Raw genomic sequence first — 16,416 nt, forward strand, 5'->3', positions numbered from 1 at the left:
AATAAATAAATTAATTCGAAACAAACAAACAAACAAACCACACACAACTGGGGGCAGCTTCCGTGGCCCCCACCTCACTTTGGCAAAAATCCAGACTCGGCCTTGGCCTGGGGCCCTGGGGACACCCCCTCCCTCCCTGCGGGGTGCGGCCAGAGCCCCAGCAGGACGTGGCCCTTCGGGCTGTGCCCCACGCCGCCTGTGCGGGCGCCCCCCCCCGCGGTCGCCCCGCCCCCCAGGCCGCTGTCTCCGCGCCCGGCGCCCCCCTGGACCGTCCCCGGCTGCGGGCGCTCGCGGTCCGGCCCGCGCGGTGGGCAGCGCCGCCTCTGTGGCCTCGGCTCCCGCACGCGGGCCTGCGCGGGGCACTTCTGGACGGCGCAGCCCGCGGCGGCACGGGCTGGGTTCGTGGCTGCGCGGCTTCGCGGCCGGAGGCGGGAGTCGGCGGCCTCGCGGCGGGGAGGGGCGCCGGCGGGCGGGGCGGGGGCGGGCGGCGCTCCGCGCCCGGGGATTGGCGCCGCGGCCTCCGCCCGCCCCCGCCCCCGCCCCGCCCACTCCCGCGCCGGGCAGGCCCGCCCGCCGACCCCAGGCTCGTCTCCCGCGCCGCCGAGCAGGTGAGCCCGCTCCCCGCCAAGCCCCCGCCTCCTCCCACGACGCGGTCCGGGCTGCGGTGCGGACTCGCCCCGCCCGCGCCGCAGCCCGGAGTCGCAGCTGCTCCCCCGGCCGCGCCCCCCGCCCCGGGCAGCGGCCCCCTCTCGGCCCCGGTGTCCCAGCCGCTAGGTCTCCCCGCCCCGCGGGGCCCAGCCGCGGCGCAGCCCGCTGAGTGCCCACGTGGCCCGGCCGCGGGCCGGGGCGTGGGGCTGGTCCCGCGTGGAGGGCAGGGGCGCCCCAGGGGCGGTGGGGCAGGGCGGCGGGAGGCTCCGGGACTCGGCGCCCCCCCCCCCGCGGTGTCCCCCGGGATCCCTGCGGGGCCGCGGCCGAGGTGCCGGGGGCTCCCTGGCCCCACGTGGGCCTCGCCCTCGCGGTCAGAGCGCGGCCAGAGGCCCGGGGTGCCCCCGGGGGTCCCGGTGGCCCAAGCGCTTCCGGAGCCGACGACGGCGCCCGGCGACCCCGCCCCTTAGGGCGCACGTGCGTGCGGAGTGGGAGTGGGAGTGGGCAGGGTGCTGGGCAGGTCACGCACTCAGCGGATCCGCATCGCAGAGACCGCCAGGGCCAGGTGTGCACGGGCCGGGGTCGCCCTTGGTGGGTGTCGGGAGGGAGGTGCGTCTCCCCTCACCGACCCCGGTAGAACAGGTCCAAAGCCCGGCCCCTTGGGGGAGGCTGGGCAGGTTCGGCCGGGCCTGCAGAGTGGCGAAGCGCGGGCCGGCCTGGAGGGAGGGGCGGGGCGGGGCGGGGCCGCCTCTCCTGCTCCTGGAGTTGGGGAAGGGGTGGTGAGGAACATTGCACCTGGAGCCGGTGCACACTTTTCCCAGCAAAACCCAGGTGGCTGGAGGGCAGGCGGCCGGGTGGGGGCTGCGCTCAGCTCAGAGACCACCGGAGCCGGCCCCCTGCCCCATCCCCTAAGGGGCCTGGCGGCTCCGGCACCCATTAAATATATGTATTTGCATATTTATTTGAGAAGCAGAGGGAGACAGCTTGTTTGCTGGTTCACTCCCCGCCCCAGATGGCCAGGGCTGGGCCAGGCGGAAGCCAGGAGCCAGGAGCTCCATCCGGGTCTCCCACGTGGGTGCAGGGGCCCAGCGCTTGGGTCATCTTGCACTACCTCCCAGGCCACAGCAGGGAGCCGGGCTGGAAGTGGAGGGGCTGGGACCCCAGCGGCCGCCCCCCCGCCAGCCGCCGCCCCAGGCACCCGTTTGAACAGAGCAGCTGTGGATGGGCAGGAGGGTCCCAGGGCCAGGGCTGGGGATGAGCCAATCACACGGCCACGTGCTGAGCTCTGGCTCCCTCCCTCTGCCCGTCCTCACGCAGGGGGCGACAGCTGCTGTCTTAGCCGTGGCCTGGGCGCCTGTTTAGTGTCCACGGGAGGCTGGGCAGCGGCTGCGACCAGCCCTGGCCTCTGGAGAGGAGGGGGTGTCTCCTGTGCCCCAGGTGCCGCCGGACAGGGCGCACCTGGCCGCGCACCCCTCTCCCCTCCCTCCTCTCTTCCTTTTGGTCCATCTGGCTTAGGTGCACGGCAGCTTTGTGACCTGTGAGTCCGATGAGGGTAGCACGGGGCTGGCCACCCTAGCCATCTGTGAGCATGAAGGTCAAAGGCGTTAAATGCCTTCCCAGCGATGGAGACTTCCTTGTCAAACCCCAGAGCTCTGTGCAGGGGCGCCCCCGCCCCCGGGGCCGCTGGGGCAGGACACGTGACGTGGAGCCCCGCGGTGTGTGCACGTCTAGGGAGTGGCTGGCTTAGCATGCGGTCCTCGGCGCTCACCCACGGCAGCGCCCGGCCACAAGTCCATTCCTTTCCGTGGTTACATAGAGCTCCCCTGTGGACGGGCGCACTGGGCTTGTCCATCCCTGCGGGTGGGGGCCGGGGTGGCCTACGCACGGGTGTGCAGATGCCCACCGGCGGCTTTCTGGAACGGTGCCCGCGAGGCGGATTGCTGGGCCTCGTGTGAGTTCTATGTTTAACTTCTTGAGAATCAGCCAAACCGTGGTCGGTGCAGCAGCTGCAGCCCGCGTCCGCACGCCTGCTCTTAGTGGGCGGGCTTGAGGGGTGCCCGCCTCTGGCGGGCCAGGCACTGCCTCCGCCAGATCCAGCACTTTCCAAGCCTGAACCGGCGTCCCTCCTCCCTCTGTCAGATCCCAGCAATGCCTTCCGAGACAGCCCAGGCAGGAGAGGGGCCCACTGGCTGCCCCCACCTCTCGGGGGCCCAGGGCTCGGACAGGAGCCTGGACCAGAGACCCCCCGGGAACAAGGATGCCCCGGAGCGCGTGTGGATCCGGCCGGATGTCCCAAGCAGGTGTACCTGGGAGCTGGGCCGGCCTGTCGCCGACTCCCCACACCAGCACGCAGCCCTGTGAGTCCCTGCTCTTGGCCACGTGGTGGGTGGGCTGGGGTTGGGCCGGGGCGGGGGAGGGGGGTGGCCGGCTGGGGCGTGGGCCCCTCACAGTGGTCCGGGTGCTGGTGAGCTGAGGCTCGCCAGCTGGAGGCCTGTTCACGCCGAGGCCGGTACCCACGTCAGCGGCCAGCAAGACTGGGCGCGCCATATAAATATTTGCTGAACAAAGCAGCGTGAGTGCCCAAGTCGCGGTCTGGGAGTGACCGGAGGTGAGCCCAAGGCTTCGGCTGTGCCTTCCTGCTCTGGCTGGGTCCCTCGCTGCCTCTCTGTGGCCAGACACGGCTGGACCAGTTAACCACCGCTCTGGGGTGGACGGGTGTTCACGCTACCTCGTGCCAAGCACCGGCCGTGGGAAGCGGTACAGGTGGCAGCAGGCTCACCGCTACCTCGTGCCCTCTGGGCGCAGGGCAGCCATCGATGGGAAAGACACCGGCCGGGGCTCGCTCCCCTGGGGATCACTGGCCTTCGATTTGTTTCCTTGGGGTCGTCTCGAAGCCCATCAAGGACAGGCTTTTTGGAGTTGTGAGTCTTTTTAAAAAGTGGCCCTCGTTGGCTGGGTTGTCAAGCCTGGGGCTGGGGGACCCTGCGTGCCGTGAGGCCGGTGCTTGTGCCGATGGGACGGGTACTGAGTCAGGGCTCATTGTGTGGCGCTCCCAAGGGGGCCAATAAAAGGGCTGGAAATCTGTGAACCCGGAAGCTCCGGGCGTGAGTGGATCCCAGCCCTGGGCGCCCGAGAGGCCGAGTGGGCAGCTGGCCAGCTGGACCGGAGCCGGGAGAGGCCGCAGGGGTGGGGGCGGGCTGCACCTGGTCCTGCCTGGCTGGCCTCACCCTACTCAGGAGACATGGCGGGAGGACCGCACCGCAGAGCCCAGCCCGCCGGAGGGGACGTTGGTCACCAGGGCTCCCTGCAGGAGGGGGCCTGGGGCCCGCAGGGCTTGGGCCAGAGAGTCCTGGTGGGGAGGGGCCGGCCCTGCTGGGGTGGGGGCGGGGGCGTTGGGCTAAGTTGCCCGGAGGCTGAGCCAAGCAGACTCCTGGCCCCTGTACACTCGGTTCTCCTGCGGGGCTCGGCCCTGGGGCAGCTGGGCAGCTCCCAGGCGGGGGTCAGGCGCTCTCTGCCTGGTTTCTGACCCAGGGCCAGCGGGCATGAGGTCATGCCTAGGAGAGGAGCGGGCAGGAACAAGTCCTGCCTGGGCCTGAGGCGGCCTCTCCCTCCCACCCTGGAATGTGCATTCCTGCCCCGCCTCCCCAGCCCCCCGGGGGCGCTCGCTGGGGTGGGAGAGGTGAGGCCGGGCCCAGTGGGCGCTGAGGGCGGGCAGCACCCATGGGTCCTGAGGCCGAGGTGGCTGGAGCGTCCCCAGGAGGGTGGCAGGTCAGGCCCCGGCCCTCTGGCAGAGCACACGGCCCATCTTGCCTGTGGAGGAGCTGCTGGGGGGGTGCCCGGCCCCGGCCCCAGCCTGGCCCCACTGGGTCCTGTACCTGGCCCGGCCCCACTGGGTCCTGTACCTGGCCCGGCCTCACTGGGTCCTGTACCTGGCCTGGCCCCACTGGGTCCTGTACCTGACCCCGGCCCCACTGGGTCCTGCACCTGGCCCCGGCCCCACTGTGACCTGTACCTGGCCCGGCCCCACTGGGTCCTGCACCTGGCCCGGCCCCACTGTGACCTGTACCTGGCCTGGCCTCTGAGGTCCAGGGACCTGGGAGTCCCTTGGGGTGACTGCCACAGGCTGCTGGCCAGAGGCCTGGGGGCCCTGCCGGAGTCAGAACTTAGTTTTTTGGGTTTTTTAAAAAATACTTATTTTCATTTGAACGGCACAGAGAGACAGAAGTCTTCCCTCTGCTGGTTCACTCCCGAAGCCAGGAGCTTCATCGGGGTCTCTACGTGGGTGCAGGGGCCCAAGCGCAGCGCTGTGGCGTAGCAGGTAAAGCCGCCACCTGCAGTGCCCGCCTCCCATGTGGGCGCCGGTTGAGTCCCGGCTGCTCCACTTCCCATCCAGCTCTCTGCTGGCTTTGGCCCAGCCTCAGCTGTTGCAAGCATCTGGGCAGTGAACCAGTGGATGGAAGCGCTCTCCGTGTGTCCCTCGCTCTGTAACTCTTCCTTCCAAATACGTCTTTAGAAAGAAAAGAGGGGGTGGGGCAGGAGGAGAGACGGATGTCCCGCCTGTTGGTCACTCCCCTGCGCCTGCGACAGCTGGGCTGCGCGAGGCTCAAGGTGAAAGCCACGAGCTCCATCCGGGTCTCCCACACGGCGGCAGGGGCCAAGCGCTCCGGCCGTCATCACTGCCTCCCAGGTGCACCTTGCCAGGGCGCTGGATCAAGGTGGGGAGCCGAGACTCGGACCAGGCCACGGGGCCCAAACCCTCCGGCCGCAGCCCGCCTGCAGGGTTTAACCTCTCGACTGGGGAGTGACCTGAGACACCGAGCAATTCTCTGTACCTGCCCTGTCGCCGTCGGCGCGGGACCCAAGTTCACGTCCAACCCCGGGACCTGGCCTGGTGGCTGGAGTGGCTACAACACCTGAACTAGACCAGGGCACGGTTTGGGCTTTGTAGGCTTCGAGGTGCGTGTGTGGTGCGTGTGCGTTTCTGGCATGAGCACACGTGTCACAGGTGTGTAACCGCACCCGAGTCCCGCCTTGCCGCCGGCTCCGGATTTGTGTCCCTACTAATCCTGGCCTCCCTCTCTCTATAGGGCAAAATCGCCAAAAATCTTGCCCGATATTCTCCAGAAAATCGGGGACACCCCCATGGTGCGGATCAACAAGATCGGGAAGAACTTTGGCCTGAAGTGTGAGCTCTGTGAGTGCCCGGCGGGGACCCCAGGGGCTGGACCCCGGGACGGGGCAGCGGCCGGTCAGTCAGGCGTAGCAGGTGCTGTGTGGCAGAGCCAGCGGCCGGGACAGGCAAGCTCAGCGGGCGGGTCTGAGCGGGAGGCGGGCAGGTCAGAAGGTTTTGGGGGGGTCTCGCCCGGCTGGGTCCGGCCACTCCCAGCCCCCAGCACTGGTGGACTCCTGGCAGGTGTGGGCCGGCCCGGTCCTGGTGGACACGGAGGCCGGGGGTCTCCTCTGAGCTACACGAGGTGAGGGGGCTCGTGACCACCGCCTGCCTCCCCTCCCCGCACAGGCCCTGGGCGGCCGGGAGGGAGCAGCTCAGCGTGGCATCTCTGCTCCGAGGCGGTCACCGGCCGGGTCGCCCTTCTCTGGGGAAGGGGTGCCGTGTCCTCCCCTGGCCCTGCTGGGGAGCCCGGGCCGGGCCAGAGCAGCCGCCTTCCCCAAGATCCCCAGGCGCCACCACCGGGGCCTGCTCCGCACCTGCCTGAGGGGACAGAGACCACCCCCTAGCGCCTGAGCAAGCGGGGCCTCGGATGTGCCCATTTTACAGAGCGACAGCCCAAGGCCCGGGGAGGCACAAAGGCCTCCCGCTGGGCTGGCCAGAGTGGTGTCTTCTGCATCAGTCACTCCCAGCAGGGGACACCTCCACCTGGCTCTGTGTGGCTTTCACAGGCCGCTCCTGGTGGCTGCAGCCCAGAACCCCCTCCTTTGAGAAAGCAGGCGCGGCCCATGGCTGCGGGGACAGGGGGAGGAGACCCTGCCTCAGGGGTCTGACCCCAGGGGACCCCGGCCCCGCGTTTCCCAGCCGTGCCCGCGCGGGGCTCCCGGGTGTCCTCTCACGCTCAGTGGCCTTGGGGGTGGGGGCAGGAGCTGCTGGGGGGTGCCCAGGTGGGAGTGGGAGCGAGGAGGAGGTGGCTTTCAGGCCCTCATGGTCGTCCCTGGTGCAGTGGCCAAGTGTGAGTTCTTCAACGCGGGCGGCAGCGTCAAAGACCGCATCAGCCTGCGCATGATCGAGGACGCCGAGCGTGCCGGGACCCTGAGGCCCGGGGACACCATCATTGAGCCCACGTCCGGGAACACAGGTGCGAGCTGGGCCGCGGTGGGGACGCTGGCCCCAACGGGCCTGGGGCACCCCGCCCGGGGCACCCGGCTCCGGCCAGCCGGGGGGCCTCCCCTGCACGCCCCGCTCACCCTGCAGGGGAGGGCGAGGGGGCGGGGGGGGGGGCGATGGAACCCGCGGCGCCTTCTCGCTGGGGCCCGGGCTGTGGGCGGGCGGGGCGGGGCGGCGCTCACTGCTCTGTCCACCCAGGGATCGGGCTGGCCCTGGCCGCTGCCGTCAAGGGCTACCGATGCATCATCGTGATGCCGGAGAAGATGAGTCTGGAGAAGGTGCGGCCTGGGGAGGGCGGGCTCGGGCAGGGGCCCCGGGAGGGCAGGCGGCGGGCAGCGGTGAAGCCGTGGTCTCCGCACCGCAGGTGGACGTCCTGCGGGCCCTGGGGGCCGAGATTGTGAGGACGCCCACCAACGCGCGGTTCGACTCCCCCGAGTCCCACGTCGGCGTGGCGTGGCGGCTCAAGCAGGAAATTCCCAATTCACACATCCTAGACCAGGTGAGGGGCGGGGAGCCCGCCCGGTGGTCGGTGGGCCGAGCCGTGCATTCCGTGTCCGCGTGTCCCCCAGGGCGGCCTGGCTGGCTCCACCTGGGCACAAGCGCCGCCCTGCCCCACGGGCACTGGGCTGACCCGGGCGCTGTGGGGCTGGGGCGTCCCCGGAGTTGCCCCCTGGCCCGGCCGCGGCGTCCGCCCAGCTCACGGCTCTGCTCTCGCCACGCAGTACCGCAACGCCAGCAACCCACTGGCTCACTACGACACCACGGCCGAGGAGATCCTACAGCAGTGTGATGGTGCGTGCGTCCGCCTGCCACCGCGGCTCCATGGCGTGTGGCCCTGGTGTGGCCCCTGCCTGTGACACCAAGCACCGGGCACGGCCATCTCTGCTCCAGCCCCGAGCGTGTCCGGTAGCTCGGCTGAGCTCTGCCTGGGCACCGGGGTCAGTGGGGGCGGTGGTGCCTGGCTGGCTCTGCACACGGCCCGAGGCTCGGGACCACTCCCCTCCCGGGCACCGCAGCCACAGTGGGGGTGGGGCGCCTGGCTTCCTGCCTTGGCTCTGGCTCAGCCCCGTCCTGTGCCCAGGCTTTGCCCGGCTGGCCTCACTGTGAGAGTCGTGCCGGGCGGCTGCGGTCCCATGTCGGCGTGGCTCGCCCTGGCGCTGGCCCCCCACAGTCCCGGCCCGGCAGCTCTGAGCCACAGCCCGAGGGATTGAGCTCCTCTGCCCTCCTCATCCACGAATCCCCAGCCGGGGACCCAGCCGTGGAGACCCTGCCTCTGCCCGCGCCCTCCCCGTGGGCGCCCGGCCTCTGTGCATTCTGCCGGGAGGGGTGGCGGGAAGCCCGCCTTTGTCGCCTGCCCTGGTTGGGCTGAGCCAGGTGTGGCCGGATGTGGCCGGATGTGGCTTGAGGCTGGTCCCCCCTCCCCAGGGAAGCTGGACATGCTGGTGGCCTCGGCGGGCACGGGCGGCACCATCACGGGCATCGCCAGGAAGCTGAAGGAGAAGTGCCCGGGATGCCAGGTGAGCGGCAGGCGGGACCCAGGAGGCCTCGCTCCCGGCACAGCCACGCCCGCGCCGTCTCACTGTGACGTGCGCCTGCGTTACACGGACACTGCTCAGCAAGGCAAAGCAACACAGCATCTCGGTGGCCGCGCGCCAGGGCCGGGGTCGCCCACAGCGTGGCCTAGAGGGGCTTCCTGGGCTGGGAGGCTGTGCCCTGTGACGGCCCCCCACGATCAGCCCAGAGGCTCCCAGCCTGGGGCAGGGTCCCACCGGGTCTGAGAGAGCTGGGAGGGGCTCCCGGAAGTGCCCACTTCCTCCCTGTGGCCCTGACACTGCCCCCAGGAAGAGGCCAGTGCCCGTGCCGCCCGCCTCCCCGAGCGCCGGCTGGGGGCCCTGCAGGGGGCGCTCCAGGGGCAAGGCCTCCGCCCGCTCCTCCCCGGCTGCTGGCTTCAGTCAGGTTCTGGGGTTGTGCACCTGTGTGCTGTGGGCGGGGCCCCGCAGGCCGAGGGCGGGGCCTGAGGCTGCCCCCTCTGCAGATCATCGGCGTGGACCCCGAGGGCTCCATCCTGGCGGAGCCGGAGGAGCTGAACCAGACGGAGGTGACGGCCTACGAGGTGGAGGGCATCGGCTACGACTTCATCCCCACCGTGCTCGACCGGACGGTGTGTGGGGCCCCAGCCGGGACCCCGGCTATCGGGACAGGGCACCGGGCCCCCCTGGGGAGGGAGGGGCCGCCGGGGCAGCTGGCGCAGAGCCGGTGGCTGCTGGGATGGCGGCCTCTGTGCCACGCTGACCGCCGGGACGGTCTGCCGCAGGTGGTGGACAGGTGGTTCAAGAGCACCGACAAGGAGGCCTTCGCCTTCGCCCGCATGCTGATCGCGCAGGAGGGGCTGCTGTGCGGTGGGTGTGGGGGCAGGGCGGGGCCGCGGGCCTCAGGGCAGCCGGCAGGGTCACCTGCCGGGGGCGGGGTTTTGAGCTGCCCTGCCAGCACCGTCCTGTTCCAGGGTGGGCCAGGAGGACGCGAGGCTCCAAGGGCCGGGCCGGGCCGGGCCGGGCGGCAGCTCTGGGAGCCTCCGTCTCTGGGTTAGGGAGTGGGGCCCGGCGTCACCTGTCATGTGGGGCGGCTGTGGGCAGCTGAGACGCAGGCCCCGGCCCGGGTACGGGCCCAGCCCTGGCTGAGCAGAAGCCCACGTGGTTCCAGGCTGTGTTTCTGCCGTGAGGGTTGGCCACGCCTCTGAGCAGGCGGGAACTCCAAGGGGACGCCCCGGGACCCTCCCCGAGTGTGCTGGGCCCTCCACGTGTGCATGCGTGTGCACACGTACATGCTGGGCCGTTCTCCCCGGGCACACGCGTGCACTCACGGGGAGGGGTCTGACTGACGTGCCTCGGCAGGTGGCAGTGCCGGCAGCGCAGTGGCCGTGGCCGTGAAAGCCGCCCAGGAGCTGCAGGAGGGTCAGCGCTGCGTGGTCATCCTGCCCGACTCCGTGCGGAACTACATGTAAGAGCTTCAGCCAGGGGCCCTCCTGGCTTGGGGGCCCCCGTGTCTTGTCACCCGCCTTGCCCCACTGTGGGGCTTGGGTGTTTCCATGGTGATGGCACGACTCCCTGCTGCAGCCCCTGCCCCTGGGGGCCCCGTCCCCCGCACTCTGCTGAGGTTTCCGGGGCCCAGGCAACACCCAAGCTGAGTCCTGGTGACGCCTCCTGTTCACTCACCCCACCCGCTCGCTCAGGTGCTCGCCTGGGCTGGAGGCGTGCGGGCCGGGCAGCCAGGCCGGCATCCCCTAGGGCCCAGTGTGCTCAAGTCCAGGCTCCCGGGACAATGGCCTTGGTCCTGCTGGCGCGGGGGCCCCGAGCCTGCCCCGGAGCCCAGCACGCAGGTGCACGGTGTGAGCCCAGCACGCAGGTGCACGGTGTGAGCCCAGCGCTCACGTGCCCAGGCTATTGTGTGGCCACGCCTGCTCCCCGCTTTGCTGGACCTTGCCCTACCTTTCAGGACAGAGACCACCCAGGCCTGCAGAGAGGGCTTGAGAACCAGGGGGTGGGGGACCCTTGTTCATCTGTGACCCTCAGGCCTCTCCCTGGAGCCCCTGGCCAGCTGTCTGGGGCCTCTTCCCTCCGCGTGGTCAGAGGCCACCACGGACGCCCTGTGAGGCCTCGGTGCCCGCCCCTGCAGGTCCAAGTTCCTGAGTGACAGGTGGATGCTGCAGAAGGGCTTCCTGGAAGAGGAGGAGCTCTCGGTGAAGAGGCCGTGGTAAGGGCGCTGGCGCGGGGACACGGACCTGCTCCGTGGGGTTAGGGTGCTGGCGCGGGGACACGGACCTGCCCCGTGGGGTTAGGGCGCTGGCGCAGGGACACGGACCTGCCCCGTGTGGTTAGGGTGCTGGCGCGGGGACCCTGGGATCTGCCCACTGTGGTTAGGGCGCTGGCGTGGGGACACGGACCTGCCCTGTGTGGTTAGGGCGCTGGCGCGGGGACACGGACCTGCCCCGTGTGGTTAGGGCGCTGGCGCGGGGACCCTGGGACCTGCCCGCTGTCCTTGGTGGCAGTGGTCTCACCTGCCCTGGCTCCCCAGGTGGTGGCACCTGCGGGTGCAGGAGCTGAGCCTGTCAGTCCCGCTGACCGTCCTGCCTGGTGTCACCTGCAGCGACACCATCGACATCCTCCGGGAGAAAGGCTTTGACCAGGCGCCCGTGGTGGATGAAACGGGGTCAGTCCTGGGTCCCCCCACTGTCGCTGGACGGGGCAGCTGTGGGGCCCCACAGACAGCTGGCCTTGGTCGCTCTGCCTAAGACGTCCAGGGCACACCCCAGGCTGGTCCCTGAGTGGCAGCTCCCTGTCCCACCCGGGAGACGGGTGACGGGCACCCTGAGGTCGGGCTCAGAGGTCGGGGCTCGGACAGCAGGGCGCTGAGCCCGCCGCCCTTCCCCCAGCACTGTCCTGTGCCTCCCACAGAGAGATCCTGGGCATGGTGACCCTGGGGAACATGCTGTCGTCCCTGCTCGCCGGGAAGGTGCAGCCGTCCGACCAGGTCTGCAAGGTTCTCTACAAGCAGTTCAAGCAGGTGTGGCGCTGGCGGCAGGTGCAGGGCCTCCCGGGGGGAGTGAGGTGCCCGGCCCGGGACTCTGCCGGGCCCCGGAGGCGCTGCCGGGCCCCGCCCAGATCTGGAAGGGATGGGGCTCTCCCCACCTCTGCCACCTGCACTTCCCGGAGTCCGTGCGTTTGCCACTCCTGTGCCCCCCACGCCGCCATGCACCGGTTCTGAAAGCTGCTTCCTGCCCTGCCTGGCACCCGGACACGAAGTCCCTCCCTCCCCCTGCAGACCCCGTGCGGCTGCCGGCACCCGGATCCTCGGCCCTGCGGGGCCGTCACGGTGGCCGGGGTTAGGAGAGGCTCACGGGCCCCGGGTCCTGTCCCCGTCTGCGGCCTCGCCGTCCTGGCCGCCGGCGCTCAGGCTGCTCCTCCCACAGATCCGCCTGACGGACACCCTGGGCGCACTCTCCCACATCCTGGAGACCGACCACTTCGCCCTGGTGGTGCACGAGCAGATCCAGTGTAAGTGGCGCAGGGGTGATCTCGGGGGTCCTGAGGGCGGCCCCAGGAGAAGCGGACTGTGTCCCTGGTCCCCTCAGAGGGGCTCCCGAGGCTGCCTCCCGGCCGGGAGAGCTGGCTGCGCTCCTGAGTGCCCACGGCGTAGTCGAGGGGCCCTGCGGCCCAGTCCCAACCCCACCTACCCGCCTGGCCTGGCCGAGGGCTCCCATCTAACCCCTCTCCCGTCCTTGGCTCTGCAGCACGGGACCAGGCCTGGGCAGGAGAGGTGGGGGGGCCCGCAGGTACGTACGCCCCGCCCAGCGCTCCCCAGGGTGCCGGGGTCTGACTCCAGCATGGGTAGGACGGTCCCTCCTCGTGGCCTCACACGTACTTGTGTTTGCACGTGGTGAGGAAGAGGAGAGGGTGTGTGGACTTTCCCTGAGAGTCCGTCCTGTGACCCCAGGCCTGGACGCACCTCCTGGCCCGTCCTGGGCAGGCGTGACCCGGCTGTGGGCCGGCCCCCGGTGCTGGGGCCCTGTCTCTGGGCTGTTCCCCAGGTTTCCAGAGGGCAGCGTCTCCCCGACCCCGGGCGCCTCTGCCTGGGCTATGGGATGGTCCAGGGCCGGCTCGGCAGGGAAGCAGAATCCAAGGCCCGGTGTGGTGTCCACCAGCTGGCTACCGAGCGGGCCAGGGCGGGTATGGCCCGCAGGTTGCTGGCCACTGTTCTGGGCCGCCCGGCTGTGGGTGCTGCTCCTACTGCCCCAGGGGCTCGGTGTGGGGGGGACCTCGGCCGCCAGCTGGCTCTGGCCACCTCCTGACTCGCTGCCCGATGTTCCCCCCCCACAGACGGCGGCGACGAGCAGCCCAGCAAACGGCAGACGGTGTTCGGCGTGGTCACCGCCATGGACCTGCTCCACTTCGTGGCCAGCCGGGGGCAGGACCAGCAGTGACGCGTGGGAGTTGGGCATGGGGGCCCCCAGCACGCGGAGCGAGGCCCCGTCTTGCGGTTCCCCCGGTTAACCCTTGGCCATGCCCACGGCTCTATTTATGGCATCCTGGTGAACGGGCTTCCTATTAAAACGTCTCACCGAGGAACTGTTCAGACCGGATCCGGCCGTCCGGGGTGTCGGGGACGCTCGGGGAGCCTGGGTCGCCTGGGTCCCATCTCTGGGGACAGCTGCGCCCCTTGGGGCTGGGTGGGTCGGAGCCGCCGTCTGGGGCGTGCGTGACCTCTGAGTGACCAGTTTGGTGGCGCTCGGCTGCTGTGTGCTCACCACGTGGGTCCAGTCCCCAGGGACGTCCCCCCCATCAGGTGGCCCTGCCAGGCGTGGGTGTGGGTCCTGCCACGTGCGACGGCGGCACCTAGGACCCAGGGCTCTCTGAGGAGCTCCCGGCACAGTGCACAGGGCCTGCAAAGTTCCCCTCCAGCGACCTTCACCTTACCTGGAAGGAGAGCCAGGTCTTCACCCACACAGTAGCTGGGCCGGGCCAGGCGTGGCCCCGGGAGCCGAATTCCTGGGCCGTGGAGTCACCCATGGCAGCGGCTCTGGGCCCCGCCCACGCCCGCCCTCCACCGGCTCCCCTGGCGCCTGCAGCCGTCTGTCTTAGCGCCCTCTCGACAGGGCCTGCTATAGCCGAGCACCTGCCCCGGGCCGGCCCCTGCTGGAGCTGAGCACTCAGCCGGGTCTCTCGCGTGTTAGCTGTGCCAGGTACTCACGCCGTGCCAGACACGCGTGGGACTCCAAGCACCCGCTCCCTGGCTGCAGAGCCGTCCTCGCCTGCCACCTTCGGCCGCCCCCTGCTCAGCTCCGGGGCTCTGCCTGGTGCCCACTGGGAGGGGTTCTCTGTGCCTGTGCGCGTGTTCACGTGCACGTGTGTGTGTGTGCATGTGCACGCATGTGCGTGGGACCAGTTCCCGGCAGGGAGGCCCGAGTGTCCCTGGGTCGCTGTGACCTCAGCCTGGCGGCCCCCAGCTGCCCGTGATTGCCGCGGTCCTGTTTGGTGGTTTGCCGAGCAGTCGGCTCCGGCCCGGGCTTCTGTGCCGGCAGCTCAGGGCCCCGAGGGCCCCCGGGGGCTACGACGTGAGCGTCACTTGGTCCTTGTTCCCCTTTAAGGATTCAGTTGGCAGAGAGGGAGAGGGAAATGGTTCACTCCCCGCGTGGCCAGGCTGAAGGCAGGGGCTCCATCCGGGTCTCCCAGGCGTGTGCGGGGGTGGGGGGTGGGGGGCAGCACTCGGCCGCCCTCTGCTGCTTCCCGGGAGCCTTAGCAGGGAGCTGGATGGGAAGTGGAGCCAGGGCCTCCCATGTGGCAGCTTAACCTGTGTGCTACACCAGCCCCGGTGTGGGTCGTGAGGGGTCCCACAGGGTGGCCGAGGGGTCCCACTTCCAGCAGCAACCCCCCAAAAAACTGCCCTGAGCCAGTCTGATCTGGATCCAAGACCTGAGTCCACGCCTACCTCGGGGCAGGGAGGTCCACCTGGGAGGCATTCAGAATGCAGTGGGCGGGGCAGGGTGGGACCTGAGCCACCACGTGTCCCAGGGATCAGCTCAGCGCTGGGGCCATGTGCAGGGGAGGGTGTCTGCGAGCTCACAGGCGCACAGAGTGGCACCCAGCCTGCGTCACGGTGCCCAGCAGTCCCTGGCGCGTGCACGCCAACGCACACGTGCAGCTCCCAGACCCTGCACCTGCAGCATACAAGGGGGTCACACCCAGCCTCTGGGGGAGCCCGGGGCAGGCTGAGCGCTCATTCAGAAGCCTGCCTCAGCCATGGCTGGGAACGCCATCCTGTCTACGTCACGGCCAGGGGCCCACCTGCCACAGTCTGCACCAGGGTGGGACAGCGCCCAGGCCACTGCTGATAGCCATCTGCCCCGAGGACTGCACCCCCAGCGCCGCCTGCCGGCCCCAGTGAAGCCAGCAGCAGGAGCCAAGGCCTCTCTGTGTGGCTTCTACCTCATTGTCCAGTGTGGCTGCTTGAGCACCAGCCGCTGTTTATCCCATCCCAGTGGACTGCACCGGCCGATCCAGCCACCAGCTCACTTAGTGCTGTGGAGAGTTCTAGAAAGAACCCCGAGGGCACATGGCACAGTAGGTCCACCGTGCCTCAGCCCATCAGAAGCGTGGTGGTCCTGGGGCCAGTCCTGGCTGCTCCACTTCTGGCCCAGCTCCTGCTAACGCGCCTGGGGGAGCGGAGGACAGCTGAGGGCCCGGGCCCCTGCACCCGCGGGGATGCAGCTCCTGGCCCCTGGCTTCAGCCTGGCCCAGCTCTGGCCACCTGGAGTGAGCCAGCGGACGGAGGGCCTCTCTCTGTCTTCTGTAACTCTCAAAATAAATCTTTTAAAAAATAAATAAAAAGGCCGGCGCCGCAGCTCACTAGGCTAATCCTCCGCCTAGCGGCGCTGGCACACCAGGTTCTAGTCCCGGTTGGGGCGCCGGATTCTGTCCCGGTTGCCCCTCTTCCAGGCCAGCTCTCTGCTGTGGCCAGGGAGTGCAGTGGAGGATGGCCCAGGTGCTTGGGTCCTGCACCCCATGGGAGACCAGGAAAGCACCTGGCTCCTGGCTCCTGCCATCGGATCAGCGCGGTTCGCCAGCCGCGGCAGCCATTGGAGGGTGAACCAACGGCAAAGGAAGACCTTTCTCTCTGTCTCTCTCTCTCACTGTCCACTCTGCCTGTCAAAAATAAATAAATAAATAAATACCACCCACGGTGAGCCAGTGGCCTAAGCCAGGCCACACCTGCCCTCGCGCGTGTGCACCGCCACACCTGGCGAGCGGCACCAGCACACGCCTGCTCCGGTCGCTGCTGGGTGCTGGCTGTGGCAGGGGACAGCTGTGCCGGCTCTCCGTGCGCCCTGGGCAGCCCTCAGCTTCGCTCACGCCCTGTAGCCCTGTTCAGCTGGTGTCAAGAGCCGGGGCCCCCAGGGCTGCGGCCACGGCTGTGGCCCCTGTGGGCAGCACCCCGGCCACAAGACCCCAAACACCTCTGGAGAACCAGCAGCCCGAGGCCTCGGCGCAAGCCAGCACGGCGCGGGGCTCGCAGCAGCGACTCCCAAGCCCCGTTTCCCTCCCGTTCCCGTGTCTGAGGCCTTAGACGCCGGGCTCGGTGCCCTCCGGGGCTCAGGACAAGACCCCACCGCACCCCAATACCCCCGGCCCCACAGGCCTCCCTGGGACTCAGGGCCCCGGCTGTGCAGTCCTGGCGCCTCCCAGGCCACGCCAGCTGTGAGCTGGCCGCGTCCCTCTCCACCAGCCCACGTGGAGGTTCTGCCGAGGTCATACGGAGGGCACACGAGGTCCCCGAATGTGAGCTGTAAGACCACCGCGTGGAAGAGGTGCCAAGGAGGGTACAAGCTCCCCCAGGAGGCAGGGACGCACAGGTCCCCTGGGCTGCTGCCCTAGACGGGACGG

General features: G+C 69.9%; 1 protein-coding gene across 8 annotated transcripts; it reads left to right on the top strand.

Moving 5' to 3' along the window:
* The first annotated feature begins 484 nt into the window (after positions 1-484).
* On the top strand, positions 485-13,104 carry CBS (cystathionine beta-synthase). Of its 8 annotated transcripts, none has more exons than XM_051829933.3 (17): positions 485-608; positions 2,785-3,002; positions 5,733-5,839; positions 6,819-6,953; positions 7,181-7,260; positions 7,347-7,481; positions 7,705-7,774; positions 8,408-8,499; positions 9,018-9,143; positions 9,297-9,381; positions 9,874-9,979; positions 10,655-10,732; positions 11,054-11,188; positions 11,434-11,542; positions 11,949-12,033; positions 12,270-12,311; positions 12,856-13,104. In XM_051829933.3, exons 2-17 carry the CDS (start codon positions 2,794-2,796, stop codon positions 12,957-12,959), a joined length of 1,698 nt encoding a protein of 565 aa, XP_051685893.3. In that variant the 5' UTR covers positions 485-608; positions 2,785-2,793; the 3' UTR covers positions 12,960-13,104.
* Positions 13,105-16,416: the final 3,312 nt, after the last annotated feature.

Source organism: Oryctolagus cuniculus, chromosome 4, assembly GCF_051225735.1.
Source record: "Oryctolagus cuniculus isolate XC-2025 breed Fujian yellow rabbit chromosome 4, ASM5122573v1, whole genome shotgun sequence".
Taxonomy (NCBI): domain Eukaryota; kingdom Metazoa; phylum Chordata; class Mammalia; order Lagomorpha; family Leporidae; genus Oryctolagus; species Oryctolagus cuniculus.

Excerpts from the sequence above, each read along its gene's own strand:
- CBS (XM_051829933.3), top strand. The coding sequence starts at position 2,794 with ATGCCTTCCGAGACAGCCCAGGCAGGAGAGGGGCCCACTGGCTGCCCC. Across the intron at positions 5,840-6,818 it reads TGGCCTGAAGTGTGAGCTCT|TGGCCAAGTGTGAGTTCTTC; the intron begins GTGAGTGCCCGG and ends TCCCTGGTGCAG. Across the intron at positions 7,775-8,407 it reads GATCCTACAGCAGTGTGATG|GGAAGCTGGACATGCTGGTG; the intron begins GTGCGTGCGTCC and ends CCCCCTCCCCAG.